General features: G+C 48.6%; 1 protein-coding gene across 3 annotated transcripts in view; it reads right to left on the bottom strand.

The window, feature by feature from the left end:
* The window catches only part of USP3 (ubiquitin specific peptidase 3), a 65,038-nt gene extending 50,483 nt beyond the window's left edge, over positions 1–14,555 (bottom strand). For 2 of the 3 annotated variants that reach the window (XM_088446497.1, XM_088446505.1), the window contains exons 1-2: positions 14,377–14,555; positions 9,206–9,266 (exon numbers count right to left, since the gene is read on the bottom strand). In XM_088446497.1, the coding sequence (XP_088302623.1) occupies positions 9,206–9,266; positions 14,377–14,530 (215 nt within the window). In that variant the 5' untranslated portion in view covers positions 14,531–14,555. The remainder of the gene's footprint in view (positions 1–9,205; positions 9,267–14,376) is intronic. The other variant, XM_088446513.1, reaches the window with a different exon arrangement.
* Between the last annotated feature and the right edge of the window lie 10,915 nt (positions 14,556–25,470).

Below are 25,470 nucleotides of genomic sequence, written 5' to 3'. Positions count from 1 at the left end.
GGGAATACAACAATTAGAATACAACAGAACATCAAAGTATTATTAATGTTTTTCGCATTAGAAGTATAAAAATCCCAATTGCTGCAAAGAAGCCAAATAAAACAAGATTTTGGTACTCACCGTTAAATGTGTTTCTGATTCCACAGGGGACACTGGATTCAAGAATGTGGGGTATAGACGGGTGCAGAGTGCAGCCGACACGAAGAATTTAGACGTGTGACCGGCACCTCTTTAGTTATAGAATAGAGCCGACAGGAGACGGAGGGGAAGAACCTCTAAAGAAGGAGGAATAATTATAACAAGCAGAAGAAAAATAAGAACAGTAACAATCTGCAACAACACAGCAGTCACGCCACAACAAAAACAACAGAACAGCAGCGCAGGGAGGGCGTCCAGTCTCCCCTGTGGAATCAGAAAAACAGATTTAACGGTGAGTACCAAAATCCTGTTGTTTTCGCGTTCATCCACAGGGGACACTGGAGTCAAGACTGTGGGGACGTCCCAAAGCCCCCAGGACGGGAGGGAGAGCGCTGCGACACCTGCAAAACTGAACTGCCAAACAGAGTCAGAAGCCGCAAAAGTGTTGAACCTTAGAAACGAACAAACGTATGAGTCCCCGACCAAGTGGCCGCTGGGCAGAGCTGAGAAACAAACTCCTCGGGCAGCCGCCCAAAATGGCTCAAAAGAGCACGCAGAATGCGCTGAAATGGAAGCTGGTGGGGTCCGAGATACTGCTTAATAAGCCTGACGAATAGTCAGTCGTATCCAACGCGCCAGAATCTGTTTAAAAGCAGGCCACCCTCCTTTAACCGCTTCATATAGAACAAACAAGGAATCTGACTTGCGCAAATGGAGCAGTCCGATCTACATAGATACGTATGGCGCGCAGCACATCCAAGGTATGCGAGGATGGAAGGTGGTCCTCCAGCACCGGGACCACAATAGGTTGGTTGATATGAAAAGAAGAAACCTTAGGCAATAAGGCAGGACGAGTACGCGGTACTGCCCAATCCGCATGAAAAACCAGATGGGAGAGCGGCATGAAAGAGCTCCTAGCTCCGAGACTCTTGGTTCTGTTGCTGGCCTTGGCATTAGCTCAATCTTCCAATAAAGATATTTCAAATCAACAGTCTCCAAAAGGTTTGAAAACGGAAGACTGAAGGAAAGAAAGAAACAAGTTAAGATCCCAAAGGGGCCGTCGGAGGGACAAAGCGCGTTTGAATGCGAAGGACTCCTTGTAAAAAAGGTCTGAACCTCGGGAAACAACGCCAATTTTCGTTGGAAGAAAATAGGGCAGAATTCAATTCAATTCGATGATGAATTAGCCCCGGGAGGGTGCTCCCGCAGCCAATACCACACGCTGTTTGCCTGGTCGGGAATTGGTTAAGTCAGAGAATGCCGGTTCTCATGACTCAACCTGGGTGTTAAGGCGCGGTAACCGGCATTCTCTGACTAAAGTGCCAGGTGCGTGGCTGTTAGCTCCGCGCTAAGCCAGCAAACTGCTGCGCGACCAGCACTTTTGTCAGAATTCTCCTTGCACCCCCAGGGGGGTGCGAGAAGAAATCCTAAATCCGCCCTAACAGCGCGGCATACTGAATAGCTTCGGGAGCTCCCAACCCGCGGCTATTCATTATCGCACCGAATTGAATTCGGCCCATAGCAAGAGCCGAAACCTGAACCTTCGATGATCCAAAGCGAAGGCCCACATCCACACCAGACTGAAGGAACCACAAAAGACGGCCCAAACGAAAAGATGTGGTATGAAACCCCTGTCTTTCATACCATGCCACATAGGCCTTCCAAATCTGGTAATAATGGGCCGAGGTCATAGGTATCCTAGCCCGGACCATGGAAGGAATAACCGCTCGTGGAATACCCTTCCGTTTCAAGAGCGCGGTTTCAACAGCCACGCCGGCAAACGCAGTCTCTGTAAGGTGGGGTCGAAAAGGCAGCGGCCAAGAGTCCACTATGAGAAGTATTTTTAGGTCTGAGAACCAGGCCCTGCGAAGCCAGTTCGGAGCTACCAGAATGACCCTGACCTTCTCCCGCTTGAGCACTCGAGGAAGAAGAAGAGGAAAAGGTGGAAACAGATAAACAAACTGGAACGGCCACGGAGCTGTCAGCACGTCCACCGCTAACGCCTCCAGATCCCTGGTGAGGGGGCAGATTGTTTTGTCTGGACGCCACGAGATCGTTCAGGGGCCTGCCCCATCGCTGAGTCAGTTCCTGGGAAATCTGAGGATGAAAAGCCCATTCCCCTGGGATGAAGATCCTGGCAACTTAGGTAATCCGCTTCCCAGTTGTCGACACCTAGAATGAATACGGCTGACAGCGTCGCAGCGTGCCTTTCTGCCCAATGGAGAATGCGGGACACTTCCCTCATTGGCTCCCCAGCTTTGAGTTCCTCCCTGTCGATTTATGTAAGCAACCGTGGTTGCGTTGTCTGACTGGACTCGAATGGCCAGCCCTTGCAGAAGAGGAGTCTTAAGGGCATTGTAAACTGCCCTGAGCTCCAGAACATTGATCAGAAGGAGGGCCTCCTGACCTGATCAACGGCCCTGGTAATGATGATCCAGAAACACTGCTCCCCAGCCTCTGAGACTGGCGTCCGTCATCAGAATAACCCAGTCCCACAGACCGAAACGCCTCCCGGCCAGGAAATGGTTGGACTGTAGCAAACGAAGAAGGAAAATCCGTGCCACACCAAGCGGTGCATGTGGACATGATATCTTGTCCCAATGATCAGGATCTCCGGTTGGAAGGTCAGAGAGTGAAAACGACTGAACACTAAGGCCTCGAAAGCAGCTACCATCTTGCCAAGAAGTCTGATACAAAGATGCACGGAGACTCTCCGGGGTTGAAGGAGGAGTGTCTGACTAATTAATCGATTGCCACAGCTTTGTCTTCTGGAAGAAACACCTTCTGAAGAGTGGTGTTCAGAATCATCCCCAGGAATAAGATGCTGTGAAGGAACCAATTGCGACTATTGAAAGTTGATAGCCGTGCTGAAGCAGGAGGTGATGAGTGGTAGATACATCCAGAAGAAGCCATTCTGGTGACGGAGCCTTGAGCAGAAGATTGTCTAAATAAGGGATTAGAGATACTCCCTGAAGACAAAAGAAGAGCCATCATGACCTTCGTGAATACCCTGGGGACCGAGGATAGTCGGAACAGAAGAGCCCAAAACGGATAGAGTACATCTTGAATGGCAAAACTGAGAAACGCTTGATGTGGCAGATGGGAATGTGTAAGTAAACGTCTTTGATATCCAAAGACACCAGGTATTCCCCTGGTTCGAGGCTTGCTATCACAGAGTGCAGAGATTCCATCTTGAATCTGAAGAACGTCTAGTGAGGATTTAATGACTTCAGATTGAGAATAGGTTGAACCGAGCCATCCGGCTTCAGGACCACAAAAAGATTCGTAAAGAAACAGTGATTCCTCTGGTGTCTTGGAATCGGAACGACCACAACTGAATCTATGAACCTTGTGATAGCCTGCTGTAACACCCTACTCTTCATTTCTGAGGTCGGAAGTCCGGTCGTGAAGAGACGAGACGAGGATGGATCAAGAAATCTATACGGTAACCGTGTGAAAGTAGATTTCGGACCCAAGCGTCGGAACAAGTTTAAAGCCACATTTCCTTGAACAGAGAAAGACGAGCTCCCACCATGGTGGGCTGCTAGCCTGTCATGCCACTGGCTTGTCGGCAGGTTTAGCGTCCTGACTGAGGGGGGACAGCTGCACTTCCTCTACTTCTTGTTCCCCATGAAGCCACAGAGGAGCCTCTTGCACGACCACGGAACTTTCTGGGAACCCAAAAGGAGCGAAAGGAAGTTCCAGAATAAGTCCTTTGTGGTAACAGGGCTGACGAGGAAGAGGACGGTAGAAAAGTGGATTTGACTCCTGTGGCCTGAGAGATCCAATTATCTAACTCGGGTCCGAAAAGAATATACCCAGTGAAAGGTAATGCCTCCACCGCCCCCTTTGATTCAGCATCAGCTTGCCAAGAGCAAAGCCAGAGAGCTCTGCAAGCCGCTATTGCTGAAGCTGAAATCCGGGAACCAAGTAAGCCTACATCCCTGGAAGCCTCACCAAGATAGATGGCCGATTCTCCAATATGCTCCGCTAAAGTAAGGAAATCTGATCTTGACGTTCCGATACGCAAACCTTTTGCCAAATCTTCAGCCCATCGCATTAGTGAGCCAGGATCCTACCAAGGCCGGACGAAGGAGAACTCCCGCTATGGTATATATGGATTTTGAAGTTGTTTCCAACTTACGGTCAGCAGGCTCTTTTAATGAAATTACTCCCGGAACTGGGAGGGTAGTTTTCTTGGACAGACGGGATACCGTTGAGTCCACCGGAGGAGATTCCCATTGAGTCCTACGGTCTGTAGGAAAAGGATAGGATTAGAGAAACCTCTTAGAAATCTGGAACTTCTTACCCAGGATTTTTCAACGCCACCACCATCTGATCAAGTTCCTGAGAAATAGGAAGTGTGATAGCTAATCTTTGTTGTTTAGCGAAAAGGGGTGTCGGAGACAGAGACTCATCCGCAACCTTAAGTACCTGGCGTACCGCCGTCTAGCCCCTGAAGACACTCAAATTCCTGAGGATCCTCATCCTCTGAATCCTGAAGATCACCCTCATCTACTAGTTACTCCGACGTCCTCAATCATCCGACTGCAGAATCGCCGGTATGGCTCTCTTTCTGGCCTGAGGTTATGGAGGTGCCACCTGGACCTGAGAACCAGAGCCCATCACCTGAACTAAACTTTCCATAGAGCGAGCTATGCCTGAGCCCAGGCCGGTCAGCTATTTCTGTAGAAGCCTCCCTTTCTTTGCGGAACTGCTAGTTCAACAGAGAAATCCGACATTACCCCAGCAATCATGGCCCAAGGAGGAGAGGATTCCTGGACCTGGGTTGTCGCCCCAGGACTAGGGTCACCAGGGTGAGTCACATAATAGATTTCCATCTGAGCGAGCCTGGGTGAACTTAGAATTACACTTTTTACAGGTGAACAGTTTTTATGAAGCCTTAGAGGCAGCACCCTTTCTTGTCATACTGGCAGTGACAGATAGCAATATTCCACTTATTCTCAGACACACAGTGTAGGAGAGAGGGAAGATATTGAGAGAGAAGGCACAGCAATAGAGAGGGAGGTGTGTCACACAAGCCCTCAATAAGGTTCCCTTAAAAATAGTACCCAACAGTAACTCACTGTCCCTTTTATAGGCAAGACAGGATATAGTCTGCTGTAGCAGAGTTGGTGGAGCTGTAGATGCTGTGCTGATCGCAGGGCATCTGCATGCAGAGCTGTGCCTGTAATTGCCTCCAGAAGTCCTAACGCGGGAATCAGTGTACTGTAGTTTTACCTGCCTCCAGCCCGGAAAAGAAGCTCCGCCTCCTCAGGAATGGCAGCCTACACACTGTCCGGGTACAAAAGCAGCTCATACACCGCGGCTTTACTTGAAACCAGCGCTTCCCCTGCTAGCGGGGAAGGCTGGGAGTACTCATCCTGTCATGAACCCGGTGCACAGTGGACTGTGCAGAACCCGGACCCAGCTGCGACGGGTCACATTCTCACGATGTCCGGTATACTAGCCGGATGAGTCATGGTCAGGGACTTGGTGTGCGCCTCAAGAAGCGGCAACGGGTCCCTCTGGCGGCTCCAGCGTTGCAGGCAGACAGGGGCAAACTGTTATATCCAATTGTGCAAGTTGTTGCACTTTAAAAGATGAGAGAGATCTGTAATTTCCATCATAGGTACACTTTAACTGTGAGAGACAGAATCTAGCGTTCCCGCTAGGCTGTTTTAGCGGGGCGCGGCGCCCTGCCCTCCTTCTGTAGGGCAAAAAGCACCCTGCCCTCACAGTCTGCGGGTGCCGTTCTCACCCGCGGGACGCAGTGTCCCGCGGGTGGAGAATAATGCGGTGTCCCGGTCACCGCTGGAGAATAGACGCCGGGCGCATGCTCCCGGCATCTATTCTGCCTTTCTGCAGCACTTGGGGACTGTCCGGCATGTCCGTAAGCGCCGGGCACGGCCCCAAGTATGCCGAAAAGGAAACGCGTCTTATAGACACGCCCCCTTTTCGGGCGCGCGCGCCTTCAGCGCACGCATAAGGTTGCCCTCTCTAGCTCCGGCGCCCTGCCTGCCACCGGAGCTAGAGTGAACACTAAGAATCTGATCAAAAAATTCCGGAAATCACATTGTATGATTTTTAAACACTTTATTTGTATATTCTTGCGGAAAATAAATATTTGGACACCTACCAACCATGCAAGAATTCTGGCTTTCACAGACCTGTTACTTTTTCTTTAGGAAGCTCACCTATCTTCCAATCGTTACCTGTATTAATGGCATCTGTTTGAACTGGTTAACTGTATAAAAGACACCTGTCCACACCCTCAAACAGTCAGACTGCAACCTCTCCACCATGGCCAAGACCAGAGAGCTGTCTAAGAACACCAGGGACAAAATTGTAGACCTGCACAAGGCTGGGATGAGCTACTCGACAATAGGCAAGCAGCTTGGTGAGAAGAGATCAACTGTTGGAGCAATTATTAAAAAAATGGAAGAAATATAAGATCACTGACAATCTCCCTCGACCAGGGGCTCCATGCAAGATCTCACCTCGTGGGGTATCAATGATCTTGAGAACGGTGAAGGATCAGTCCAGAACTACACGGGGGGACCTGGTCAATGACCTCAAGAGAGCTGGGACCACAGTCACAAATGTTACCATTAGTAACACACTACGTCGTCATGGATTCAAATCCTGCAGTGCCCGAAAGGTCCCCCTGCTTAAGCCAGCACATGTCCAGGCCAGTATAAAAGTTTGCCCGTGACCATCTGGATGATCCTGGATTGGCCTAGCCAGTCTCCAGACCTCAACCCAATAGAAAATCTGTGGAGGGAGTTGAAAGTCTGTGTTGCCCAGCGACAGCCCAAAAACATGACACATCTAGAGAAGATCTGCATTGAAGAGTGGGCCAAAATACCTGCTGCAGTGTGTGCAAACCTGGTCAAGAACTACAGGAAACGTTTGACCTCTGTAATTGCCAACCGAGGTTACTTTACAAAGTATCGAGTTAAACTTTTTGATTGTCCAAATAGTTTGATTTTTTTTTTTTGATTGTCCAAATCATACAAATGTGATTTCCGGGAATTTTTGTTCAGATTCTGTCTCTCACAGGTTGAAGTGTACCTATGATGGAAATTACAGACCTCTCTTATCTTTTAAAGTGCAACAACTTGCACAATCGGTGGCTGTCCAAATACTTTTTTGCCCCACTGTATATATTTTTATTAATTCTCTAAAAGAGTGCCCAGGGATCGGTTCCCTTGAGGCACTTTTCTAAAAACTGAAGGAGGTGAGGGGCATAGAGGGGGAGGAGCAAGTCAGACTTCCAAATTCTTAAAGTGCCGGCTACACTCTGCAACAGTCTATACCCCACAGTCTTGACTCCAGTGTGCCCTGTGGATGAAGGAGAAGTAAATAAAAGCAATGAGATAGTTGTGACAGACAAGATAGCTCAAAAGCCTGCTGTTTGAGTTATCTGGTCATTCAAAATGTGAGGGATAACAATACACTTGTAATGAGGACACTCATTATGTACTGAATAAGGAGACACACAACACTGATAATTCTCTTATGGAGGAAATACACAAAAGCAAGCTTATAACTTTTCTATTAATATATGATGAGAAGATTATGGTTTCATTTTATTAAAAGAGCAATAATATTAATTATAGCAATAGGGCAATTGTTAATTGGTGCATAAAAATGTCTTTACAATGGGGACACCATTTACATAGCAATAAAATATTGTCCGCATCATATTTCCCACATAAGATTTATCATTGTTATCTGCATCCTTATTCAATACAGTGGGCGGAATTCAAATGTTTGAGACCCCCTCGTGCACAAGCTATTCAATTGTTGCTCCTGTCGGGCGCGATAAGCTGCCGGCGCCGCGGCTCGCACCCCCCGGGGGTGGCGCACTGAAACGCATGAAAAGTGACACGCGCCCAAACTGCACTTTTCGCGATCATACCCAACACTTTGGTCGTTTTACGCGGCTAAGCCCAACGTCTTTGGGCGCGATCTACGAGAATTGATCTACAATTGAATATCGCCCCGCGATCTCCCGTCACTTTAGACGGGAGATCCAGCGCAATAAAAACTGAATTGCGCTCATAATGATTTCCCTAATTGTAAGTGTATTGTCATTCCCCACCTCCTGATTGGCTAGTGAGATGTAGATTCAGTGGTTTGGTGTTTCAATTTACTAGTGACGTTTCAAGGTTGCAAACAGTTGCTTAAAAAAAAAAAAATCAATATAAATAAAGAAGGGCTACTAAACTGGCGAACTAGCTGCATAATACAACTCATGAGGAAAGACTTCAGGCATTAAGCCATCATGTTTAGAAGAGAGGAATCAGAAGAGTCCTGATGGACACATTCAAGAATACCAAAATTACTAACAGGGAACAGAAAGGCAGCACAAAAAAAAAAAAAAAAAAGCGAGAAAGTCGTAGTAGCTAAATCCCCCCCCAAAAAAGTGAACTGAACACACAAAAAAATTGCAGAATAGATGGGGCTGCATGATCTTTCAGCTCTTTTTATTACATAAATACAACAAAAAATTATCAGAGTAATGTGATGTCTATTTAATTCGCTTAATTTAATGTAGGAGCGTTACCAGGAACACAAACAAAAGTCTTCAATCACTTATTATCACTACCCTTTATTAACCAAGTCCAAGGAGTAGATATACCAAAGCCTCTAAAAATGAAAAGTATTCAGTCTATCATTTTATAGAATGCAATTGAGAAATGATAGCTACAAGCTGATAGGTTGCTAAGGGCCACACCACCACTTTTAATTTTTAGAAGCTATAGTAAACGTACCCCCAAGATACTCTGAAACATTGTGTATAATAGTAAAAGCCCTAAACAGACACAATGTACCAGTCCTCGGCACATTACAAGTGAGATAATCATTGTATAAGATTAGCTTGTGTGTATGGGGAAATAGTGTATAAAATCATCTACTACTTACTCCAGAATAATAATCACTAATGAAACATGGAATCGCTACCAGTCATAACTATCGCTTTTGATATTTAATTTATTGCTTATCCACACACATGTATATAGGGATATATGAACAGACCTCAGAGGTCTCCAGCACTCACCTTCCGCAGTGGACACTGGAACATGTTAGACAGACCCATGGGCTTTTATTTGAACGACAAACTGTAACATAAATAAGATACATAGTGGAATCTGTAAGAATTTGTTTACTAAACAGGACATTTTACTGTTCCCTAAAGAAAAAAAATAAAATACCACTTCAATATGAGAAAAGCCTATACCAAAAGATGAGAAAAAAAAAAAGATATTTAGATTTAAAACAAAAACAAAGATGATATTCTGCACCCTTTCAAATGTGCAAGGATATTAAACATTAGCTGTACACAAATCTTTTGTGTTGTACTTTGAAAACTGCCTTAAAATTGGGCAATTCAAATGCTTGAGTAAGGATAATTATCATTTATATAGCACCAACTTATATTCAGCTCTGCACATAAAGCAAGTAATCTTTCACTACAGTACCTGTCCCATGGGAGCTTACAGTCTAAATTCACACAAATACACATACACTACGGCCCATTTTAGTCAGCATTTGCTTTAGGGTCTGAACACTGTGTGGTAATTAAAAAAATAAAATAAAAACTTGGTATTGGCATATTAAGTTCAAAAGGCAAGGCCAACATTTCTGAAATGGAGCAAGGTGAAGAGCATTTTGGAGATATACAAAAGGGTGAAGGGCCCTGGTCGTAAGAGCTTACATTCTAAAGAATGTTCAAAATGGGATGCCGGCGCTCGGGATCCCGGCAGTCAGAATCCCAATGCATCCCCACCAGGTCACAATGCCGACTCCTAACGGTAAATACTTCTAACCTAACCCTACCCATTATCCTCCCTCCCCACAGCCAAAACCTAACCCTCCCCGCACCCTAAACCTAACCCTCCCCCCTAGGGCCTAACCGTAACCCTCTCCCTAACCCCAGTACCTGCCTTTGGGATCCTGGCGGCCGGGCTACAGATGGCGGTAGTCTGATAAGTGTCTGGATTCCGGCATCGGCATTCTGACCCCGTTCAAAACCACTAATATTTTTTTTTTCTTGCTTCCTTTTCGAAATGGTGGCCTTCTTTAAATCATGGCAGACAGTGATTTTAGTGTTTCTGGGCATTTATGCAAATATCTCAGGACTGGAAAGTGGTAGAGCCTTGGAACAAAAACCATTGTTCTCAGCAAAGTTTGGGCTACATGCTGATGTAAAGATTACCTTATTTCACTTTAATGGTGAAAAAGAGGGCCTAAAGAGAACAAAATATGACTTTTCAGGGTGCCATTATCTCAGCTTGGAAAGAAAAATCAAGTTTAATTTTTTAGTGAGAGTTTGTTACCAAAATGCTGAAGTCTGAGGGGTCTATTTACTAAGCAGTGTTATGAGAGAGTGAAAAGTGAAACGTCTGTGATAAGGTGCCAGCCAATCAGCTCCCAACTGCCATCTCACAGGCTGTGTTTGAAAAATGACAGTTGGGAGCTGATTGGCTGGCACCTTATCACAGACGTTTCACTTTTCACTGTCTCCTAACACTGCTTAGTAAATAGACCCCTTAGATTTGTGTCCTACTGTTTTTATTAGATTCTGAAAATTATGTTTTCTCAAAGTTTTACCAACTTTAGGCCTGAAAATCTCGGATTGGAAAAATAGGAAAAATTAAATTTTTGGCTCAAATCAAGGTCCATATGATTCGAAGCTAGTGTGAAAATTTAAAGTTTGAGACTGAAGGCATATAGGGGAGATATTTGACAAAAAAAGAATAAAAAATTAAAAATGGTCAAGACAACCGGTGTTGGACCACTTAGTATGGATTGACCCCATGGAGAAACTCAATGGAGGCAGGCAAACATAAACTGAGCATAGGTCTGGGTGTGACTACCCATGTGTAGCAAGCCCCAGGAGGTTGTGACCTAATGAGCCTTTAACGCATATCTAGAAACACTTCTTAGGAGGTGTACCTTTTGAGGGTGCTGGAGGTCTGGTATTAAAAAGGTACATGCTAATGATACCTGCAATACTATCTAGCAGCTCCAGCTGACAGTACATAGGGGAGAGATGTATTATTAGGGACCATATCGTGCTGCTAAAGCTGCTCCTGCTTTGCCTCTTATTGAGGTGAAGAAGGAAGCAAACAGATGTTTTAACATCTCAGCCGCTAGATAATCTGGTAATCTGCAAGTCCCGTAAAGCATCAGCCTAGTGCTGGTGCACTATGTAATTGCTCTTGGCCAGTCCCATTGCGCATGCACAAGATCTTATTCGGCACGAAGACAGGATGGACAGCGCATGCGTTCTGACTCCTGGGTGCTTTCCCAGTCTGGTACCACTGGACACAGAACACATACTGGCAGGAAATCCTGCCAATAAGTAAAAAATTTAAATAAATGAAAAAAAGCCACAAAAGCAAGCTTATAGTTTCTTAATAAGAGCTACAGGACTGGCAACAACGATGTTTGTATGCAGAGACTGTATGAAAAATTATATTTTCCTAAGGTGACTGTTGTCATACATCTTGAAGAACAATACAAGTGCCAAACTGTGTAGGATCTAGCACATTCAACACTTATCTACTGATGATCAATCTTCCTAAATAATACTCATACCATACAGACACAAATAAGATTGCCAAATGCACGTAACAATTAAATATGGTACTCGGCATTCGGTTTTACTATATATAATCTACAACAGTGACAGGCAATCTGATCAACTTCAAACTTCTAACTTTCAAAAAGGCCGCACTTTACTCTTAATATCAGCAAGTTAATTTAACACATTTAATCAATTAAATAGCCACCTATCTGTAATAACATTTTGGCAAGCATTGTAAGGGGTTGGCTATGTGATCCCAGCGGACGGGAGGACACTGGTCAGAATACAGACAACGGTATCCCGACAGTCACAATCCAGACACCATCAAGTAAGTACCCCAACGCTAACACTTACCCATCCCTCTGCGGTGCCTGAACATAACCTCGTCCTCCCTGCATCCTAAACCTAACCCTCCCCCTAGTGCCTAACCCCAGATACTTACCTTGGGGATGCTGGCGGTCGGGATTCTGAAGCCAGGATCCCGACGCTGGTATTTTGACTGTCGGCATCCCACACGCTGGGAGGCTGACTACCTCTGCACTATAAGATAAAGCAAACAAAGCAGGGAGGAGCTGGGGGCAGCAAGTCAAGGCTTGGAGGGCTCCAGAGCTGCCTTTTGCCCATCACTGATATATAAACTGTACTGTACAATAAACAAATGAGGTTGGAATGCTCTACACACACTGGTCATAACTTAGTGCAGTTTAACAAAACAAACAAAATACAACTAAACACACAACCCATTAACATGCTTGCACAATTCAGTACAGGTGTCATACAGTTGCAGCATACCCAGAAATAAACTGATGTCCATATCCAACATCTAAAAGAAAGAATGGTACTTGCAGCATAAGCCTAACAGTAATACATGATAAACACTTAACAATAATATAGACCTATTTTACTAACTGCATGATTGTATTTTTCTGATGAAAACACTGGTCAACTAGCACTGTCTCTAAAATGTGTATGGTAGCAAGTTCAATGGTGTTTGGTCAAAAATAGAGAGGTTTGTGGTGGTATTATGGAACAGTAGTGATAGGTCAAGTTAAAAATGTGCTTTTTTGTTTTCACCCGACCTAAAAAGAAGAGGCTATAAACACAGGGAAAAATCATAATCACTGGTAAAACATATAAAAAAAAACCTGATTTTATATTAACTGGCTTAAGATACAGACTCCTAAGCTGCCAATGAGAAGATGTGATCCGAGCAAATAAAGGGAGATGGAAGGACAGAGTACCAGAGTGGTATTTACAAGCAGCCTCGCCCAAGGAAATCAGGATTCAGGAACCGCAACCACTGCAGTTGAATGACTTCTTCTAACAATAAGAGCATGTTCACACGCAATCATCTCCCCACCTCCATCCTCTCTACTATACTCAGACCCCCACCTAGGGATTTCCTAGTGCTAGCTAAATGAGAAAACACTCTGCACACAGGAAATCCTAGAAGTATATACTAGCTCACACACTGTGGAAGCTGGTTATTTCTACGCAATACAAAAATGTGTAGAATGTAAAAGTGACAAATAGTGGGCACATGTTTAGAAACAAAACAGTTATAGAAAGTGCTAAATGCAGGCTTTTTCTTTTTACTAGACTGGCTGCCTTAAGATAAAAAGTACTAACTATTATGTTGTATTATTTCATCACATATATAGAATATTCAGCATAAACTCACACCAGCAAGTCTATTTACACAAACTACAAATAGCTGTCTATTCTGACTAGTGTAGAAGAGGTGCAGCTTTATAAACAGAACACCTCATATTAATTACATATGAATGTGGTCACTGCATACACACAAAGCACCTATGTAGTAATGAAGTGTAATGTGATGATACTGATGCAATTCAACACTATAGTGTTCACAGGATACATACATCCAAAAACATGTAAACTTTTCTAACATCAATATCTTAAATTCACCATATTCCAGGTGCATATTTCTTTGCACATTGAATACAAATCACCATCAGTAGCAAATTGATCTGAATAATAAGTGATATTACCATTGGTCACATACACCAAATGTATGACTATAGAACAAAGTTACCATCATATGAACTCACATCCCTGGTACTACCAGACTATGTAAACAAGTCACACATGCAATACGGTTGCTGTGAACACCTACCATCCCCATCATATCATGTTTAGAACAAAACACTTGTTTTTTTTTATATGTAATACAAATACTGAAAAATAACATTCCCAGGTACACGGTAATAATAAATGAAAAAAAAAAACCTGGGGCAGTCTCTGGAAGTCAGGTACAGCTGGCAACTAAGATAAATAAGAGACTACACTAGGTTATAAGTTATACATTAAGGCAATAATACTTCTAATGCAGACTGTACATTACTGTATTGTTATTTGTATTTTCTTCAACAGATACATTGCAATTGCTTATACTAAACTGCTAGATCCGGGTCCTGCTATAGGCAAGCAGGACCAGTGTGTACTGTGTCAGTGTGTACTATTCCTGTGACCAAATTACATTACACGGCTCTCCCCGAGATGCACAATAACAATTCCTCACTAGGCCGATGTTGGAGCCGGGGACTTTCCTGATCGCCACAACCAAACTGCGTTGCGTCGCCTGCGGGCGGAGCACGGGGAGCCCTAGTGAAACTCACCGCTACAGCACCACGATGAGGGTGAACCGCTGGGGAAGGCGGCAGAGTCCGGAGCAATGCAGACACTGGCGGCAAGGTGCGGGCACTCCATGGCGGTGCGGAGGGACACAGCAAGATAAGACCCTGCACAGTACACCGGAACTTTTTCCACCATAGAGTAGGAAGGCGTGGCTATATCACTCCGCCCACTGCGTCCTCTAAGTGGTTAGTTCGAAGTGGTTTGGTTTCCCTGGTAACTGCGGTGTATAGCTAGAGTAGGGGCTGAGGGGAGTTACTGGTGTATGTGACGCACGGTGTGTTCTTCCGCAGAGCGCGCGCTCTCAGAGATCTCTCCTGGACAGGCAACAGTGATAGTGCACAGTAATCACAAGTAGCAGATAGCTGACCCAGTCACAGCAATCACACAGTGCAGGTTAATTCCCTATAGCGGCCACATAAGTTAAGCAGGTTACACATTAATGGAGCATACACATGGTCAGATTTGTCAGATGAACGATTCAACAATTTAAACTATGAACGATTTTTGACTGCATTAATGGATGGAATCGTCCAAATCTGACTGCAAACACGTCCATACCTCCCAACTGTCCCGAATTTAGCGGGACAGTCCCGTTTTTATGGGACTGTCCCGCCCGCGGGCTGCAGTGTCCTGCGGTGGTGGGGCAGTTGGGGAAAGCATACACCACTGCTCTACATAGCAGAGCAGCGTGTATGCAGAGCGAGAATAGATGCTATGCGCACAGCATCTATTCACAGTACGGGGAGGAAGCCCGGGGGCAACCCAGCCCCTTAGTGATGTAAATGGGGAATGCTGATAGGCCACGCCCCTTTATGTGCAAGCCACACACCCCTTTCGGGAGTGCACGCCTCAGGCGCGCAGATGACCCGACTGCATGTTGCCAAATGTTGGGAGGTATGCACATCAGATATCGTTATCTGACCATCGGGAACGCGCATCGTTCAGATATGTCAGAGTTTCCTTCAGATATGAACAATTGAACGATTTTTTAAATCATTATCGTTCAGATCTGAAGAAAAATCTGACCGTGTGTATGCACCATACAACATATTTCTAAACGATTTGTTGTTTTCAGACGGATCGGAACATCAAATTGTCCAGTGTGTACGCTGCGTCGTTTGTCACAGCTTCAAGTCTGACCAGTAGTGTAAGTTCATCCAAGACGCCCTTAGGTAAATTATAATTTGGTGCCCCCGTCACAGCCGCTGACACTGTGATGTAGCATTTCGCAAACAGATACAGCCACAGTGGCACACAGGAACATAGGCATGCCACAAATCGTTTTAATCAGCAGAAGCTGCATGTGCGTCCTTTTCACATCGCTGTGCGAATAAGACGCATTTGAAGGGAAAAATTCCCATGAAAAGAGGCTCGGCGCTACCAAATCACTCTGCAATCACGCGTTATGTGTCACACAGAGGATAGATGTATGTGGCACATCTGTATGCATTAGCAGTGGCGTCACAAGGGGGGGTGCGAGCCAAACCCGGGTGTCACCCGCCGAGGGGTAACACCAAAGTGCCAACTCCCCCTCAGTGAAAGGAGCTGGATGCTGCACTGTAACATTTCATGCAGCATCCAGCTCCTGACAAAGTGAGGGAAACGGGACTGCCAGCAGAGTGGTCCCCGGGTGCAGTCCGGAACTCCGGGACCCCCCGGGGAGGGCCGCCACTGTGCATTACTCAAAGATAAGATAGTGACCTGTATGGTGCAATTAGCATGAGGCTCAGAGTCCTCCTAATGGAGGTGAAAACCACTTAAAGTGGGTGGTGGGGAGCCATCCTGATACCCCTTGATGGAGGGGAAAACCACCTGATGTGGTGGCTTTGAGGACTGAGGGCCTGATTCAGAGACGGACGCTCTGAAAGAGCGCTCGCTCTGAATCAGGGCGTTTTTGTTTTTTGTTGGAGCGGCCTCTTGGCCCAGCTATAGCGAGCCCATAGCTATAGCGAGCGGCCAGGTTGATGGTCGCGATGGTCAAGACCATCGTAACAATCGGGCTTGCGACAAGACCATTGTGGTAGGGTCTCGTGTCCGCAAGCCCCAGAGAGTTTCTGGCTCTAATAAAGCCGGGAGCTCTCCCATTGACATCACTGGTGATGTCAGTGGGGCCGCCCACAAACGGCAGGCGTTCGCTTGGGAACGCCTCCGTTTGCGAAGCCACCCCCCGGCCACAATCACCATCGACAGCTCGCCCCCTTTGGTGCGAGACCAGGAGTGACGGAGCACCCGTCGCTAGCCGAGTCTCGCGCATGCGCACGACGGAGCCGGCTCCGTTGTGCGCATGCCCAGTGGGCAAACATCGACCCGGTTTGCGAGCGCTCAGCGCTTGCCACCTGGTCTGAATCAGGCCCTGAGTTTGTCAAGATACTGTAAGCCTGCCACTGTGGTAGGACTACAACTCACAAAATGCCCAGTCTACTGCCGACTGCATCATATGCCGGGAAGTTGCTCCAAAAAAGATCTGTACCCGAAACGCAGTCACTGGTGCCCCAGGCCTTCCATGCCCTCTTACCTGCAGCTCTGTTCGATGCATCCTTGTTGACATCCAGCTCTTGAAAGAAGATCTGTAGCCAAGCTTATCCTCGAGCCAGCCATTCAGGACTCTGCAGTGGCAAGGGCTGGGAGGAGTAGGACGGAGAGTCGTGGGTGTGGGGGGCGTCAGGACAGCTGCATGGGTTCACGGCTAGTGCTGTCCCCAGGTAAGAGTGGGACAGGGAGTTGTTGGGCCGAAGATGCGCCGGGACTGCTGCACAGATCAAAGCGGCGAGGGCTGCCGCCAGGGAGAAGTGGGACGGAGACTTGTGGGTGTGGGGGGCGTCAGGATTGCTGCACAGGTCCGCGGCTAGGGCTGTCCCCAGGGAGGAGTGGGGCGGGGAGTTGTTGGTGAGGGGATGTGCCGGTACTGCTGTACGGGTCAGAGTGGCTAGGGCTGCCGCCAGTGAGGAGTGAGACAGAGAATTGTGGATGAGGGGGGTGCCGGATGTGTCACACTGTCAAAAGAAGCAGTCTGGACCTCATTCAGAGTCGGTCGAAGCGGCCGCACGGTCGTACGCCACCGACGTTCGCTATACTGCGCATGCGTAAAGTTCGCAATGCACGTGCGCAAATTAGCCGCTACGATCAGAAATTTCTCTCTCCTTGAACACAGCCAGGTCGGTAGTTTGAGTGACAGATTGAGGCGTTTGTGGGTGGCAACAGGGGAAGGTGCTGTAAAACGGGGGAGTGGAGATCCGAACGCAGGCGTGCCTAATTATGCAAACAGCGTTTTGTGGGAGTGCATACGGTTTATGGGAGTGCATAATTAACAAAGTAGCATCATGGCACATGTGACATGGGAGGTTTTTACACTGACATGATCGTAGAGCTTAAGAGAGGGTATGGTCAACCTTAAGCTCTACGACCAGTTCCGATGGTCTCGAGTAATCCTTATATGCCCGGAGATAACGTGTAATGCGTACGAGAAGAATATGGTAACCTTCATTTCTGAATACAAAATCAGGGTTGTAATATGCGAATTTCTCTAGTTGTAATTGTCATGATGTTTTTTCTTTTTTAAAACTTTAATCTAAAAAAAAAATCATGTGTAAGAATGAGTAAAAATACTAATGGCATTTTCTAAAAATACAAAGTCTTCTGAAAGAAACAAGGTATAATTTGTGAGTACAGCATAAAAAAATCAGTGATATTGATGTTGGAATGTGACAAGCGCTAACATCAGAAAACGGCCTCAGCACAAGTGTGAGGAAACCTTCAGCAGCAGTAGAGGAAGAGTAGCACATTGGGCCTGATACAGAGATGGACGCAGTTAGCACTGCGCAGTGGCTGTGCTAAAATATGCCAAAGCCGTAGAAGGCGTCTTAAATTAAAAGATGCCCACTGCCAGCTTCTGTTATCCGCTGCTGCTTCTGAAGATGCAGCATCGGATCGACTGTGTGACGATCAAACATCTGAGTTACCCTCAGGATGTCCGGTTAAATCAGGCAGCCGGGGCCAGTGAAGCTGCGTCCAAGGATGCAGCCACTGGCTTCAGCATACCCAGAAAACTGGAGCAACATGCGCATTTTTCTGGGATGCTGACCGTTGCCGTACCCAAACGCCAGCAGCATGTCAACATCGGCTTTACGTACATATCTGAATTAAGCCCATTGCTGGAAGCTGCTATGGTGGCCAGTGGCAGCTGGGCCGGGGGGCAGGGTGCCATCTGCTCCCCGGGCCAGTATAATTTCAGTGTTATGGGGCCATCATTCTCCATACACTTCTGGTGGCCGGGAGACATGCATAGGATGCTCCCCGGCCACTCAGTTTGTGTAGCAAGGCTAATCAGTGCGGCTGTCTGCCACACTGATTTTCTTTGAAGCCCTTGTAATAAACAGCTGCCTGGGGAGCATCTTGTGCCGCGGCTGCGGGCAGCGCAAGCCAGGATTCGGACTCACGGGCAGATCGCTCAGACATTCACCAGGGGCTGGGCGTAACTGGGTGAGGGGAGGTGGCCAGGCACCTCCTCTTCCCTTCCACTTCCCAGCTCTCCCGCGCGGTCTGTCTCCACACTGCAGTGCAGAGTCAGCAGTTAGAACGGGGAGCTAGTGATCCCTGCTGCTTTTGTGCTTGTACAGATGACCGGAGGCTTCCCCTGGTAGCAAGAAGCATCTGGACCGTACATGGAGGTAACAAGTTTGGGGGCCCTACTACTAGGCCACTGACTGCCTGTCCAGCTGAGATGAGACTACAGTTCCAGCACGCCTTGTCAACTGGATGTGCTGGGACTTGTAGTGCCATCGCAACTAGAGAGGCCCTGAAAAAATGAACTGCACATATATATATATGTGTGTATATATATATATATATATATATATACAGTGTATGTACAGTATATATGTGTGTGTGCATATATATATATATATATATATATATATATAGTATACACGTACATTCCACAAGGTCTGTCAATCGCATCATTGAAATCTATAGCTTCCACTGGTGCCCTCAAACTCAATGTAAATTCCCCTCAGTCTCCGTCCTCACCCCCTCTGTAAGTTGCCCTCAGTCTCCCTGTCCTCTCCCCTCCTATAACTCCCCTTTGTACTTCAGGGTCCATAGGGTATCCACAGGATACCTTGGGGTATAGATGTGATGTCAGTCGCAGGGCACCAAAGAGTTAAGCTTTCAGCCTCCCAGGATGCACTAGGTCCCCCTCCTATACCCCACCCCCGAGCCAAGGCACCTCAGTTTAGTTTGGTCCGGAGTCGGGTGCACCTGTTGGAGTGGGGGCTAGAAGAGCCCCTGAAGCTTTTTCTTCATGCAGCTGTGGCTGCACATCTGGATGAACAGCATGGACAGTCAGTCCTGACGTCCATGCTGTCTTCCCTACACCCCGCCGGTACCAGAACGCCGGTACTGATCCGGGGATGCTGGTGGGCATCTGGGGTCACAGCTAGCGGTGACCCCAGATGTTCCGGACCATGGCCGGATTCAAGGGGGACAGAGGTAAGCAGCGGGGTCCCGCGGTGGGTCCCCGCTGATCACATGGTCCTAAGTCCCCAGGCAGGGGGCTCCCTGGGGACTGGCTGCAGCGTGGAGCCAGGCGACCAACCTGCGCTTCCACTACCCCCTGGGACAGCGGACCGCAGCAGAGCGGTAGCGCTGCGGCGTCCCAGGGGTTAAATGCATGCCAGGGGAGCGCGCCTTCCCTGTCTCACAGCCGGCGCCTCCCCGCTGCACACAGCCCTCTCTGCACTGTGCTGACTGGCCCTGTGTCAGCGCTCCTCCCCCAGGCCAGCCTTCTCTCTGCTCCTCGGCGGCCATCTTTTCAGAAGCATGGTGAATGCTGCTGGAAGCCTGCATTGGAAGCATCGTGGTCTGGGTCCCCCCGCATACCTCTCCTCTGCTGTGATCAGGTCTGTGTATGCAGCGCTGTGTCCTACCAGGCCCTGTGTCTGTGTAGTTGAGTGATCAGCGCTGTTAGTGCAGGAATTGATTTTCTTTGCATTGTATGTGACTGTGCTAGCACTGCTGCCTGTAACTTTTCTTCTCAAGACTGTCAGCTTTATTACTGTCCCTGTCCTTTCTGCTAAGCCCTTGCGGTGCGGTGCTGCAGGGTGGTCTCTCGCCTATTTAATATATAATTGGTGAGAGGGGTCACATACGTGGTGCCATCAAGTCTGAAAGTGATTTTTCCCTCCGGCTACAGTGTACCATGTGTAAAGTACCGTTAGCGGAGGGGGAGGGTAGCGTGGAGGGCCTTTGCCGGCAGTGTTTGTCCATGGCGCGGCCTCTTACGGTTACAGCACCGGTACAGGAGCCGCCCTGGGCTTGTTTCGCTCAGGCGCTAACAGCTTTAGTGGGCCAGTTAGCTCCGCAGCCTGCGTTTACTCTGATGGGTTTGTCCCAGGAGTCTGTGGTGTCGTCACCCATGCAGGGTTTCCCACGACAATTGGTGGTACCCCACAGTCTCCCTATTTCCCCGCACCCGGTTTCTCAGGATCCAGCGTGGGTTAACTCCCTGACGAGTTCTGTACAGCACTTGTCGGATGTGTTGCAAGGGGAGTCTGTGATGCGGCCTCATAAACGGCCGGTGGCGTCTCTGTCCGCTCCTTATGAGGATGACGAAGGGACGTCTGATGATGGGGAGATTCTGGATCCTTACGATTAGGAACCTCTCCATACTAAGGACGCTGATGCTAAGTCCAAAGTATATATTCCTGGACTTATTCGGGCGGTCCGCACAGCCTTGGTGATTGAGGACGAAGTTCCCCCAGCGGCTAAGTCTAAGTATGCCTTTTTCAAAGACGTGAAGGGCGATGCCACAGTCTTTCCTCTTTCGGGTCAGTTGGTGGACCATTTAGAGGAGGCGTGGAAACAGCCTGGCAAAAGATACCAGCCGCAGAGACGCCTGGCGGTGGCTTATACGTTCGCGGATAATTATTTTGCTAAGTGGGAATCCCCTCCACAGGTGGATTCTCACGTGACCCGTCTTGTCCGTAGTGCCACATTGCCGATGCCATCCATGTCCTCCCTTAAGGATGCTATGGACCGCAAGGTGGAAATCTGCCTGAAGTCCGCTTATTCCCTTGCGGGGGGAGCAGCACGGCCGGCTATGGCCATTTGCTGGGTTGCCAGAGCGATGGAGCGCTGGGCGGATTCATTAGAGGCTTCTTTTGATTCCGACTGTCTGGCCGAACAGGCGGAGTTGATTGGCAATCTCCGTGATTCGGCCACCTACATCAACGAGGCGGCTCTAGACATTAGTACTCTGGTGTCTAGAATTTCTTCAGCAGCGGTGGCTGCTCGTCGCACCTTGTGGCTGCGATCCTGGAAGGCGGACGCAGATTCCAAGAAGGGTCTGGAAGCGTTGCCGTTTACCGGAGAAGTTCTCTTCGGTCCGGATCTGGATAAGATTGTGGCCACGCTGGCGGCAGCCAAATCGGCTTGTCTCCCGTCGGCCGCTGCTCCTTCTGGTTCTGGACCATCGTCCTTTCGGTCATCTAGGGCCCAGGGCAGGCCCAAACCACAGTCGTTTCCTCGTCAGGCTGGCCCTAGGAAATCGGTTAAAACCCCGGAAGCAGGCATGGAGTACCAGACGTCCAGCCCCCAAGCCAGATGACAAGCCTGCGGCCTGACGGTCCGGGCCTCCCTTTGGGGGATCCCAGGGTGGGAGGCCGCCTGCTGCAGTTCGCCCAGTGTTGGTCGGTCACTACGACAGACACTTGGGTTCTGGAGGTGGTCTCCTTCCGGCACAGACCCCCGGCTCGATTCTTCACCACGGGTCTACCATCAGACCGGAGCAAGGCTACGGAGCTGCGGAAGGTATTGCACACTATGCTCCAGGCTGGAGTTATAGTGCCTGTTCCATTCTCCCAGAGGGGCCAGGATTTCTATTCAAATCTTTTTTTGGTACAGAAACCCAATGGGTCGTATCGTCCGATTCTCAACCTCAAAGCACTCAACAAGTCTTTGCGGGTACCGAAGTTTCGGATGGAGACCCTACGGTCCATCATTCTGGCGCTGGAACCTGGGGTCTACATGGTGTCATTGGACATACAGGACGCTTACCTGCATGTCCCTATTCTTTTGTGCCATCAACAGTTCCTCTGGTTTGCAATCCGCAGCGACCACTTCCAGTTTCGGGCGTTACCTTTTGGCCTGGCGACAGCACCACGTGTTTTCACCAATGTGATGGCGGTCATGGCGGCTTCTCTGCGGCTGCAGGGAGTCCGCATGTTGCCGTACTTGGACGACCTGTTATTGGAGGCGGGATCTCCAGAGCTCCTGTTACGCCACTTGGACCTTGCCCTGCTGCAACGGCACGGCTGGCTAATCAACTGGCAGAAGTCCACTCTAATCCCGTCTCGGAGGATTCTGCATCTTGGAGCCTTATTGGACTCGGGACAGCAAAAGATCTTCGTGACGGAGGAAAAGATCTCTGCTTTACAGTCAAGGGTGCGCAGTTGTCTGCACAGCCGCCGAGTGTCTCTACACTCGGCGATGAGGTTACTGGGCTCCATGGTGTCGGTGTTCGACATGGTGGAATATGCCCAGTTTCACTCCAGACCTCTGCAGCAGCTGATCCTGTCAAAGTGGAACGGGCTGCCTCAGTCTCTGAAGTCCCAGACAATTGTGTTCACCCCGGAGGTTCGCCTGTCCCTTGCTTGGTGGTTACAGACGACCCACCTCAGCGAGGGACGTCCGTTCTGGGTTCCAAATTGGGTCCTGTTGACAACGGACGCCAGTCTTCGGGGCTGGGGAGCAGTTTCGGGTCCACATCTGTTCCAGGGCAGGTGGACGCCGACAGAAGCGGAGCTTCCAATCAATATCTTGGAACTCCGTGCGGTCTTCAATGCTCTCCAGCAGGCACATCGGTTTCTCCAGGGTCACCCAGTACAGGTCCAGTCGGACAAAGCTACCACCGTGGCCTACATAAACAGGCAAGGAGGAACCCGAAGCCGGGCGGCTCTCGTAGAGGTGTCTCGGATCCTGGTTTGGGCGGAGCGCAATCTTCCGGCCATATCAGCGGTCTTCATCCCGGGAGTGCTCAATTAAGAGGCGGACTTTCTAAGTCGCCAGGACGTTCATCCGGGGGAATGGTCCCTGCACCCGGACGTTTTTCAACTACTGGTGGACAGATGGGGTCTTCCAGAGATCGACCTCATGGCGTCCCGGCACAACAACAAGTTGCCAGTGTACGGGTCTCGCACAAGAGACGAAGGGGCGTCTCTGGTGGATGCTCTGTCCGTCCGGTGGACGTTCCGGTTCGCATACCTGTTCCCTCCGGTCTCCCTTCTTCCACGGGTAATCCGGAAATTTAAACAGGAAGGAGGGACGCTCCTGTTGATAGCTCCCGCGTGGCCCAGACGGCACTGGTTCTCAGACCTTCAGGGTCTGTCCGTGGACAGTCCTCTGCGGTTGCCGCTACGACCGGACCTCCTGTCTCAGGGTCCTTGTCGTCACCCGGACCTGACTCGGCTGTCTTTGACGGCGTGGCTGTTGAGACGGCCATGCTGAGGTCCCGGGGGTTTTCCAGCTCTGTGGTGCGTACCATGTTGCGAGCTCGGAAACCGTCTTCCGCGAGGATATACCATCGCGTGTGGCATACGTTCTTCCAGTGGTGTCGACCGAGAGGTTATGCACCAAGGGAGTTTCGTCTGTCTCGGATTCTCGTCTTCCTGCAAGCGGGACTAGATTATGGGCTTCGCCTTGCTTCTTTGAAGGTACAGGTTTCGGCCCTGTCTGTCTGGTTTCACCGTAGGATTGCTACAATCCCGGATGTGCGCACCTTTATGCAAGGTGTTGTCTGCATTCAGCCGCCCTTTGTTCCACCTGTGGCACCTTGGGATCTGGCTGTGGTCCTGAGGGCTCTCCAAGGACCGCCGTTTGAACCACTGGGATCGGTGGATCTTAAATGGCTAACAGCTAAGACTGTTTTCCTTCTGGCTATTGCTTCGGCCAGACGTGTTTCTGAGTTAGGGGCTCTTTCTTGTAGACCCCCTTTCTTGGTTTTTCATGGGAACAGGGCAGTACTCCGCACTCGGCCCGAGTTTCTTCCCAAAGTTGTTTCCCAGTTTCATGTTAACAAGGAAATCGTTGTTCCGGCCTTTAACTCACCGGGTCTTTCCGTGGGTGAGGCCTCTTTGGATGTTGTGCGGGCCTTAAGGACTTATGTTGACCGCACTTCTTCGTTTAGGAAGTCGGACGCTTTGTTTGTCCTCTATGGCTTCCGTAAAAAGGGTTGGCCTGCTTCAAAGCAAACTTTGGCAGCCTGGATCCGTATGGCTATTTCTGAAGCTTATCTTCATGAAGGCCTACCGGTTCCTCCTTCTCTGAAGGCTCATTCCACTAGGTCTGTGGGTCCTTCATGGGCAACTCGACGTGGTGCCTCTGCAGTCCAGATCTGCAAGGCTGCTACGTGGTCCTCTGTCCATACCTTCGTGAGGTATTACAGGTTTGACACCTTCGCCTCTCAGGATGCTTCCTTCGGGCGGCGGATTCTCCTTTCTGCACAAGAGCGTCCCCACCCTTAAAGGATACTGCTTTGGGACATCCCCAAGGTATCCTGTGGATACCCTATGGACCCTGAAGTAGAAAATATGAGATATGGTAAGAACTTACCCTTGTTATCTCTATTTCTACGAAGTCCATAGGGTTCCACAGGACTCCCGCCCTGTCGCACCTGTGCTGCAGATGGGCTTTGCTCTGGTCACCGGTTTTCCGTCTCCCTCTGGTGAGAATGTGATTCTTGTATGTGTCCAGATCTTTGTTCTCTCTCTTCCTTCTCCTCCTCTGGCCTATGGCTTGGTAACTAACTGAGGTGCCTTGGCTCGGGGGCGGGGTATAGGAGGGGGACCTAGTGCATCCTGGGAGGCTGAAAGCTTAACTCTTTGGTGCCCTGCGACTGACGTCACACCTATACCCCAAGGTATCCTGTGGAACCCTATGGACTTCGTAGAAATAGAGATAACAAGGGTAAGTTCTTACCATATCTCATATTTTAGTGTCTCTGCCCTCAGCCCCCCTTTAACACACCCTTTAACACACACTCAATATTCTTGCCACTTATACTGCCTGTCACTTACCCTGAT

The sequence above is a fragment of the Taudactylus pleione genome, unplaced genomic scaffold (genome assembly GCF_031769625.1).
Source record: "Taudactylus pleione unplaced genomic scaffold, aTauple2 ptg000019l, whole genome shotgun sequence".
Lineage (NCBI taxonomy): Eukaryota > Metazoa > Chordata > Amphibia > Anura > Myobatrachidae > Taudactylus > Taudactylus pleione.
This window is presented reverse-complemented; position numbering and strand designations above follow the sequence as displayed.